The sequence below is a fragment of the Chinchilla lanigera genome, unplaced genomic scaffold (assembly GCF_000276665.1).
Source record: "Chinchilla lanigera isolate Chin_1 unplaced genomic scaffold, ChiLan1.0 scaffold00061, whole genome shotgun sequence".
Lineage (NCBI taxonomy): Eukaryota > Metazoa > Chordata > Mammalia > Rodentia > Chinchillidae > Chinchilla > Chinchilla lanigera.
This window is the reverse complement of record NW_004955462.1, coordinates 5,892,053-5,902,296: the sequence shown is the minus strand read 5'-3', so window position 1 is coordinate 5,902,296 and position 10,244 is coordinate 5,892,053. Positions and strand designations below refer to the sequence as shown.

The window sequence follows — 10,244 nt, the reverse complement described above, 5'->3', positions numbered from 1 at the left end:
AAGATCTCACTAAGTCACTAAATTGCCTGGTCTAGGCTTGAACTTGCGACCCTCCTGCCTCATCCTCCTGAGTAGCTGGAATTACAGGTATGTGCTACTTCCTCCTCCAGCCTTTGTTGGTGATTTTACAGTATCAAATGTCCCCGAGCATAGTGCATATTATGATTTACATCTAGAATGTCCCTCAAAACTCTTATGTGCTCAGAAGTGGGGCTTTTTGGAAGGTGATTGAACCGTGGTGGGGAGGGCTTTAGCGGACTTGCTGTTAGGAGGTAGTGCCTGGTTGGAGGTGGGTCACTAAGGGTTGCTCTCCCTCCCTGGCCCTTCCCTTTCTCTCTCTGTTTCCTCGTCGCCATGATGTGAGCAGCCTTCCTCAGCTAGACCCTTCCACTGTGTTCTGTCTACTCGGGAGCCAGCCAAAGCAGACTGTAACGGTGAATCAAAATAAGCTCTCCCTCTTTAAGTGGTGAGTGTCATGTGTTGTGCTGCACCAGCAAGGAAGTGGGGAACTAATCAGAGCTGGTGTTTCCAGGCATGAGGAAGTCATGACAGGTCTCACAGAGAGAGGACCTGTGCTAGGTGAGCTACAGTCAGGAATAAACTATAAGGCTGCTGGCCAGAGTTCAACATTAGTGAGCTATACATGTATTAAAAATATATGATGGTGTATATAATATGTTAAATGTGGCATCAATAAACACACACAAAACAAGGTTATGTATTTATTGGTTGGAGAAAATGTTATGACCAGGGAGTCAGGAACCTGTTAGAGTGTAGATCTGGAATGTCCCCAAGAGACCCATCTGTTAAAGGCTTGGTCACCAATCTGTGGTGCTATTAGGAGCAGATGGAACTTTTTCAAGGAGGGGCCTGGTAGGAGGGGGGTAGGTCATTGGGAGGGTGGCTTAGAAGCTGGTGTTGAGACCGCTTCCTCTCTCTTTGCTTCCCAGCCGCCATGAAGTGAACAGGCCTCCTCTGCCATGTGCCCTCACCATGACATACTGTGCTGCTGCAGGCCCTAAGGACAGTGCCAGTGGCCATGTACTGAAACTTCTGAAAATGTGAGCCAAAATAAAACTTTTCCCTTCTCAAGCTGATTATCTCAGATATTTTGTCAAAGTAACAGAAAGCTGACTGACACAGAACCTAACCTGTGTTTCCCTAAGGATCCCTAATATTCACTAGTGTTCATGACAACTGTAGAGAACATAAATTCTACAAGTAATGATAATGATCTTATTTGAGAGCCTCTTAAATACCAAAAAATTTCCTAGAGTCATATTTAAATTAACCCGAATCCTCACCCCTATGAATTAAGTATCATCTGCTCAGATGGTAAATTTAAGGTCTAAATAATTGGCCACTGCCAATGAGCTAGAAAGAGATAAACAAAAACAAAAACAAGGCCAGATAGCATATGGCTTTATTGGTTTTTTTTTTTTTTTTTTCCCTTTTTGCTTACTGCTTTCACTGTGTGAACTAATTCCAGCTTGGCATCTTGTACAGCTTAGCCCTGCCCGTGTCCCCTCTCCCAAGGGTTTTCTTTGCACTGGCTTCAGCAAGCCCTCCCCCAAGTATTCTCTCTACCGCACACTACAGTGGAATCCTCCTCACGGACGCCATGGTAATTTCATACTCCATAGCCAGATGCTTGAATCGCCAGCCTTTCCTTCTCTTCTTCCTCCCCTGCTTCTGGAAGCCATGGCAGTCAAGATTTCCAGATAAAGCAAAAATGTCTTCTATAGGAGAAAGAGGAGGAAAAAGACAAAAGACAGGGCCAAAAGTGGACTTCAAGGAGGGAGTGCAAATGCACTGAGTTTGGGAGAGTCCCTGACGGCGCTGGAACAAAGGGAGAGTCAAGGTGGGAGACCCCACAGAACAGACAGTTGTACACCCATCACTCACCCTGGCATCATTCTGTACATTTTTAAAAATTTTATTTTAGAGAGGAAAAAAGTAAAACAAGATTTCAAAACAAGATAATAGGAGGATAACAATGGTTAATACATTGCAGATTGTTATCTTTAAATTAGGTGCTCGGAGTACAAGATTTAATTGTCCAAACAATATTAGCACAAACCTTTATTTCTATTGAACTAAGAGAAATTAGTAATATAATGATCTTAACTATCATCTATCTATCTATCTATTTCCTTTCCTTCTTTGCTCCTTTCCCCCATCCCAGTGTCTCTTTCTTTTTGAACAGTTTCTTCCCATTTTACAATATTCAAAATGGATCAAAGACTTAAATATTACAATAGAAACATTAAATCTGATGGAAGATAGAATAGGTAAAACTCTTGAAGACACTGATGTAGGCAAAGACTTTATGTATGGATCATACAGGAACTATCACAAAGAATCAACAGTAATTACATCTTATTAAAAAGCTTTTCCACAGCAAGAGAAACCACCAACAGAGTAAAGAGACAACACACAATGTGGGAAAAAATGTTGCCAACTGTTTCTCAGGCAAAGGATTACTATCAAGAACATATAAAGAACTAAAAAAAAAAAAAAATCAGACTCCCCAAATTTACAGACCCAATCCAAAAATGGGCATCTGAGATGGATACACACTTCTCAGATGAAGAATTACAAACAGCAAATAAATATATGGAAAAAGTTCAACATCACTGGTCATCTGAGAGATACAAATTAAAATAAAACTGAGATTCCCTCTCACCCCAGAGAGAATGGCTATTATCAAGAAATCAACCAATAACAAATGCTGGAGGGGCTGTGTGAAGAAAGCAACACTTCTCCACTGTTGGTGGGAATGTAGACTGCTGCAACTGCTGTGGAAATTCCTAAAAAACTAAGATTGGCTGTTCCATTTGAACCAACTATTCCCCTTTTGGGTATGCTCCCAGATGAATTAAAAACATTATACCACAGCAATATATGTGCACCCATGTTTATAGCAGTGCAATTTGTAATAGCTAGATGTTGGAAATAATCCAAATGCCCATCAACCAATAAATGGATAAAAAAGATATAGTCTTTTTATACAATGGAGTACTGCTCAGCCGTAAAGAAGGATAAACTTGAGACTTTTACAAGTAAATAGATGCAATTTGAGGTAATACTCAAAAGTGAAATAAACCAGACTCACATGTATAAACATCATACTGTCTCCCTAGTGTGAGTAACTGAAAGAGTAAATAAGATTCAAAATATATAATAGATATTGCAAATTGAGAAGAAACTGTTCATTCTGTATATTTTAAAAGTTTTCATTTATGTAATCTCATTTGCATATCATAGCCACTTTGAGTAGGTGAAGGGCACATTCTATTTTCTAGCTAATTGATCAGAAAACTGAAGCATGAATACTCTAGTGATTTGTTCAAGGTCATGCAATTTTAATTTAAATGACATTTGGGGTAGGTTATTTCTATCATACAGCAAAATTCAGTAATTGTTATCCTAAGATTTTAATTTGTAAGCCAATGTCAAGAATAGTACATGAGGACACAGATGTATTCTTTATTTGATACTTGTACCCTATGACTGTTTCAATATTTTTACTCAACCATAGTTTCTCTAAAATTCAAAGCTCACATTAAGCATTTGACTAAAATACAGCAAAACTAGTGTTCATTTCAAGGGGATCAAAATGTCTTCCATGGGTGGGACTGGGTCTGAGAATCTTTCTAGGGATATTACTAATGTCAAAAATAAATCAGAAATGAACAGATAAGGATGTAAAGATGGCCTTTTGTGTAAAATTGAAATCATTCCTTTTCACATTCACAATCCTTATCCCGATGCTAGATACCCAGTTTTGCATGATGGCTTCCTCCCAGATATAAGACTCTCCATGGTAGGATTTTGATGATACTGTGATTGATGTCAGCAGGTCCAGATGGCGATGTTTGGTTATTAGTTTAATGATATACAGTAAGCACATTCAGTGACAGCGGCTATGGGCTGGATTGGTGCCGAGAGATACCAAAGGAAGATCAGTCTATAGGCCAGTGAGGGGTTAAGATCCGCATGATGTGAATCACAGTCACCTCTCCAGATTCGGGGCTCATATACCTTCGTTTCCTGTATGCCTCCCACCAATGCGATTCTTCTTATTGCATAATGCTGACATCTGGGAGAGACTTGGTGGCTCCCCCAGGGGCCTGGTGCCTGCCCTGGGCTTTGCACTTGGCTGTTTGCCTCTGAGTAAAGAGCTCCTGTCACCCACCCACGCAGGAACAGAAAATAACCGAGACCCATTTAATTCCGAGACACACATGTGTGCAGGTCTGTGCTTGCATCATCAAAGTGCAGGGTTTCAGGGTGAGGGCAAGATCCCTGACGGGCAGTGGGATGCTCATGGAGAAGACAGCGTGAACGCTGTAGGGTTTCTTTCATATGTGAGGTGGTTGTGGAGTTGTTTTCTGGGAGGAAAATGGCTTTTTAATAGAGAAACTTCCTTGGCTAGTTGACGAAGCTTTTTTCTTGGCTAAAAGTAGTTCCATCTATTATATCCCGGAGCGTCTGGCTGTCCTGGTGGAGACATATGAGCACAACCCCGGGCCTGGAATATCCCAAGAGGGCAAGAATAGCCATAATAAGAGCTGACTTCTGCCACTCTGGTCCCTGCAGTTGTTACAAATGCTTGCCTCGGAGGCAGGCAGCTTGGAAACCAGTCAATGTGGAGTCAGAAACACTCACCTCCTGCTCCTGGGCTCAAACACTTCTTTTCACAGCTCCAACTCTTATCTCTAAGTCTTTGTAGCTAAAACAGATTTATTCCTGTAAGGATTTTCCACCTTCTTGGAGGCCGCAGACCCGTGCGTCTGTAACGTTCCGGAGGCATGGAGAACTTGGACTTGCTGGGGTTCCTCATCATCACGTTAAACTGCAATGTGACCATTGTGGGTGAGTGTTGGGAGAACCCCAAACTCCTGCTCTGCTGTTATTGTTGTTGTTTTGCTTGAGTTGAGTCTGAAAGGGTCCGAGTGTATCTGTTTTCAGCTTTCCCGGTCACTCCTAAGGCCAGTGTGTTGCTGGAGGACAGGGAGCGTGGAGAGAGGCTGTTCTCCAAGAGCACCACGGCTCCATCGTTGAATGAAACCTTGGGGTGAGCTTGGTTCCATTCAGGCTGCCTCCTCACTACTGAAGCCAGAGGGAGGAAGACTTGTGTGCAACCTTCTTGGGCTTGTTACCAGGAAAAGAAACAATATAGTCAAAGATAACGAGAAGGTACTGCCTGGGTTATGCTTCCTTCTCATGCGTCTTTCTTTGGTTTTGTGCTTGAAACTTAATTTGTAAAGATGAGTATTTTTTTCTTGTGCACTTAACCAAATAACAATTGTAGCTTAGTTCATAACTTTTATTTCACTTTATTTTTTTTGCATTGTGGGGGATGGAATCCAGGCCCTTGCTTATGCCAGGCAAGGGCTCCACCACTGAATTACACCCCCAGTCTCTCCCTTAGTTATTAACAAAACATAGAATAAAGATTCTGGCTTTGACATAGATGAGTCAAATTTCAGAGAGGTGTAGGTGTCAAGGCAAAAGGGATTGAGGAAGGAAGGGACTAATGTGTACTGAGATGTGGTTGCTATTTTTCTTACTCATTATTTTGTAGAATTTAAACAAAATCAGCCGCATGTTAAAAGTTCAAGCTGGTGAAATTATCATCTCGTGATAATCATTGAACTCGGCTGCCTTCATTTATAATAGGATTTTGTTTTTCTAATGTCAGAAGATGCTTTATCTTGTCACAAAATTTAATATTTACAAGTTATTTTGGCTGTGTTTTAAATGCATTCCAAAATTGGTGACCCATGATGTGACAGTGGGATTTGGAATTATTTTGATTGCTTAGGTTCATTCATTAATTTGAAATGGAAGAAAAACAAGCCTCATTATTTCATAGAATACGGGAAATTATTGAAAAATTGAGTGTTGTTAAAGGAGTTCAATTTCAAGGACAAAAGAACATTATACACAAGTCTTGTGACTGAATAGGGATCTTGTGTGCCACTGTCATAAGTAAGGGAGACACTGAAATGAGCAGCTTATGTTTTTGCTACAGGGTTACAGGAATATGCTAAAATCTTTTAAAACATCTTATTCTCATAAAAGGAGTAAGATATTTTTTACATCATTGATTTACTCAAACAAACTTTCTTTCTGGAAATTTTAGTCCAAAAGATAAAAACAAATGTCTAAATTAGTGGAGTCAGATTAAAACATTTTTAGTGTATACTGTTCTTTTTTTTATTAGTACAGGTTTGCAGCACGTAACAGTCTCATTTTATTATGGGAAGTTGGTATAATGTTCTTTAAAAACCTGCTCATCTGGAAGCATCATGCAATTAAGTTCAGCGCACTCTCTAGGACGTTCTAAATGCTCAATAAATAAATAGAAGATGAACAAGGCAGCTGATACTGTTGCTGTGACTAAATACATGCCTATTGACTCCTCCTGGTCACCCAGGAAATATTTAAAAACGGTTGTTTAGATAAAATCTTAAGTTTGCTTTATTTCCGATTCTGAAATTGGGCAACGTGAGATGGAGTAAGTGTTCCCGGGAGATGTGTTGATGAGGCGGTGATGAGGCCACTCCTGCTTGCTCTTTTTCAGGAAAGATCTGGCTGCTCCTCACAGTGCTGCTGAGGATGGGCGTGGTCATCCTGGCAGGGTACCCGATCTACCAGGATGAGCAGGAGCGCTTTGTCTGTAACACTCTGCAGCCGGGCTGCACCAACGTTTGCTACGACATCTTCTCCCCTGTGTCCCAGTTGCGGTTCTGGCTGGTCCAGGGCGTGTCTGTGCTCCTCCCTTATGCCATGTTTAGTGTCTATGTCCTCCACAAGGGCACCCAGCTTGCATTCCGGGGAGCCTGCCGGTCCGACGGAGGGGCCCCAACTGTGCCAGACTTCTCCTGCGGCTACCTCATCCACCTGTGTTTCCGGACCCTGACGGAGGCTGCGTTTGGGACCTGGCATTACCTCTTCTTTGGGTTCTTGGTCCCTAAGAGGTTCTCTTGCACGCACTCTCCTTGCTCCAGCGCGGTGGATTGCTACGTCTCTCGGCCCACAGAGAAGTCCATTATGATGCTTTTCACCTGGGCCATGAGTGCTCTCTCCTTCCTCCTCAGTGTCACAGATCTGCTTTGCAGTGTGCAGAGAAGGATCAGCCGGAGGCGAGGCCCCGGGCAGGGCGTGAGCAGCTCCTACATCAGCAAGGAGTGTGGAGTCCGAGCATCTCCTCCGGGCCGCACTAAGGGAAGCAAGCCCGGCGAGGTGGAGGAGGACGGCCGGTGGGAGGAAGAGGCGGTGCCTTCTCTCCCTGACGGGTGGGCTGGAGGGCAGAGTACCAACAGTTCCAGCGTTCAGCCTGCTGCGTCCGGCTGTGTGGCGCTGCAGGCCGAAGGCGGGAGTGAGGGGCCGCCCTCAGCCAGCGACAAGGTGCCTGTGGCCCACACAGAGCCTGGAGGCAGACACCCCCAAGAGGCTACAGAGGACCCAAGGAGCAAGGGCCTCGCCCGGTCAGAGGTGTGCCCCTTCGCCTCTCAGAGCCACCTGGCTGGCAGCTACTCACCTAGCCTGCTACAGCCTCCTGAGCAGCTGGCAGCCTCTGGCAGCATTCCCCACCTGAGAACCAAAAAGTCTGAGTGGGTGTGAAGAGTATACGTCAGGCAGTGCCCCGGGAGCCCAGCCCCACAGCAGGGCACTGTCCTGGGCAAAGGGTTCTGCCACGAAGACGCAGACAAACACAGCCTGACACAACTAAGTTCTTGGCAGCAGGTGAGCTGCCAGAAGGACAGACGAACTCCCTGGGAGACCAGATACGGATTAATTTAGATAACACTTGCTCTTGTAAAAGCGCCTGACATTTAATGTGTGTCCCTAGCTATAGCACGGAACGAGAGAGTGCAGAGTTGTTGCTCCTCATGAGATTCTTACGTGTGCTGTGCGTGCACTGGGTCTATTATCTTGTTCTTTACCATGTGTGTGTGAATGTAAAGCATGCTGTCTTACACTAATAGAGCTCAATATGCTTAGGTTTTTCTGGTGAATTATTAGGATTTGGCTTTGGTTTTGGTTCTGGTTGATGGGAGGCACTGGTCATGCATGTCATCACTGGAGATGTCAGTTTACCTCTTTAAAAAAATGAACACTGAGTGTACTGCAGTAACTGCTTCCTGCTTCGGAGTGTGAAGGGAAAAGTGGCACATGCAGGGAACAGAACTCAGAGACAACTGGCGTGGGGCTGTCGTGTTGTTATTGCACGGGTTGGGTACACAGGGTGTGGCGTGAGTCCAGGGCCGGCTGAGCCACCATGTGTAGCTGAGCGGCTGCCCTCCCCCTGTGAAGGCAGGACTTTTACTCTTGACCAGTAGCTGAGGATTTGTCACAAGCTTTTCAGTCCAGGTTTTGCCCAAGTCCTTTTGGGGCAGTGCAGTTATGAAGGGCCTGAGGGCCTTACTCTAGTGCAGAGGAGGGGAAAGACTTTGAGGGCTATGTTAGAGCTTTCTGTGTGCACACTGGAAACAAGAAGCCTTGGGAAGGGCTTGAAGTAATGGTCCCCCCGCCATTTTGTGTGTCACTGCTTCTGATTTTGGTGCTTTCCCAGTGAAAGTCTGACTCTATTCAGTGTTGGAGCTTTTCTGCTGCTTCAAATTGAGCAGATGCGAAGACACATCTGGTACAGGGCCGAGTAAACCAGCTCCCCTTGATAGAGAGGGGGAACAAGCCATCTGGATCTAGTTCTAGACCTGAACACTGTTCTCTGGGCCCCAAATATGGAGTAGCTGAAGAATAGGATCCATCCTTCACTGCAGCAAATAATATAAAAAAAAAAGGAAACCAATGCACTGGTGAAAACAAGGGACTTTTGAATTGTTCTAAAGAGACCTTGGCAATAAAATATCTGCCAGAATGACAAATAACAGCCTGCTAGATGTATCTACAGGTTGTCAAAGCAACTGGTTACAATTTAGAAAAAAGAATCATACAGCTGGGTGTGGTGGTGCACACCTGTGATACCAGCACGCTGAGAGGCTGAGGTAGGAGGGTACAAATTTGAGCCCAGGAATTTAGCAATTTAGTGAAAGACTGTCTCAGAATGCAAGAGAGACAGACACAGGGAGAGACAGAGACACACACAGAGAGACAGAGAGAGACAGGCAGGGGATATAGTTTAGTGTGAAGGCTCTGGGTTTAGTTCTCAGTACTAAAAAAAAAAAAATCCAAAACTGGTTTTTGCATAAGACCATTTGAATTAATGTGCCTATTTTCCCATATTTTCTCTCTCTCCCTGCAACTCTCTCACTTTTGCTCCGGAAGCCACTTAAATTTGTAATCTATGCCCCCAACTCTTGGTGTTCTATATTAATGCCTAGCACAGCGGCTGCTCAATAAATGTGAATTTTGAGTCTGATATCCCTAAAGTATCAGAAGCAAATATTGCTGTCCCATGCAGCATATAACTGGGGTGGGCTCTCTAAGGTCGAGCATGGTCTTACTGTTAGAGGCACCCGTGAAGTCTGCCTTACCTTCAAGCACTTCAGTGTGGGCCTGGATAACACTTTGTGAGGAAAAGAACTTGAATCAACAAGTATCAGTGGTGTGCACCCCTGCAGGACTGGGAAAGGGTCAGCAGTGCTGGGGTTCTCTCCTGCCACGGCATGGGTGAGCTGGGTTCCGTCTCTGACAGGAGTCCAGGCTCAGCTGTGGGTTTCCAGAGGAGTGATTACATGGTGGCACTGGGAGTGCTGCTTTGACCGCCCTGATGTGGTCCCACATCCTACCAGGAGAGAACTAGTCTTGAAGTTTGCTCCGTGGAAAACTGCAGGTGAGGAGATCTGGTGCCAGAGGAAATGACAGTAGCTATGCTTAGCGTAAACTTGAGTAAAGCCAGAGACTTTCTCAGATCAGATAACCCACCCAAGGACCTGACCAGTGGTCTTGCTTAGCATCCCCTAGGAAACCCATACTCCAGTCCCCAGATTTATTAAATGCTTCTTATGTGATACCTGTAGTTGCCTGGCAGCTCACTTCACCCTGCTGAGCCTCAGTTTCCTCTTCTGTGTGACTGGATGGTTCCAAAATGGTCTATAAACTTTAGGACTCTGAGAATAAGATGTGTGGTTGTTAGTTATTTTAGATTAGTAGCCTTTAATGGTGGCAAGATTTCAAACTTTTTTAATGTCAGAAAAATAAGAGATGGTTCAGGAGTCTGTGCTCCTCCCACCAAGTTGCCAAGTACCTTGTGGTCTAGTCACGATCCT

The 10,244-nt window shown here is 44.3% G+C and overlaps 1 protein-coding gene across 2 annotated transcripts; it reads left to right on the top strand.

The window, feature by feature from the left end:
* The first annotated feature begins 320 nt into the window (after positions 1 to 320).
* Gjd4 (gap junction protein, delta 4, 40.1kDa) lies at positions 321 to 9,001 on the top strand. 2 transcript variants are annotated; one of them, XM_005398156.2, is made up of 4 exons: positions 321 to 466; positions 951 to 1,061; positions 4,760 to 4,878; positions 6,593 to 9,001. In XM_005398156.2, exons 3-4 carry the CDS (start codon positions 4,815 to 4,817, stop codon positions 7,633 to 7,635), a joined length of 1,107 nt encoding a protein of 368 aa, XP_005398213.1. In that variant the 5' UTR covers positions 321 to 466; positions 951 to 1,061; positions 4,760 to 4,814; the 3' UTR covers positions 7,636 to 9,001. The 2 variants fall into 2 exon arrangements, with proteins under 2 accessions (XP_005398213.1, XP_005398214.1); XM_005398157.2 differs by lacking the exons at positions 321 to 466; positions 951 to 1,061 and adding an exon at positions 4,975 to 5,202 and having other exon boundaries at positions 4,795 to 4,878.
* The last annotated feature ends 1,243 nt before the right edge of the window (positions 9,002 to 10,244 follow it).

What these genes read in the sequence shown, in the direction of transcription:
- Gjd4 (XM_005398156.2), top strand. Translation starts at nt 4,815, where the DNA reads ATGGAGAACTTGGACTTGCTGGGGTTCCTCATCATCACGTTAAACTGC. An exon ending in CTGCAATGTGACCATTGTGG is followed by an intron (nt 4,879 to 6,592) that starts GTGAGTGTTGGG and finishes GCTCTTTTTCAG; the next exon opens with GAAAGATCTGGCTGCTCCTC.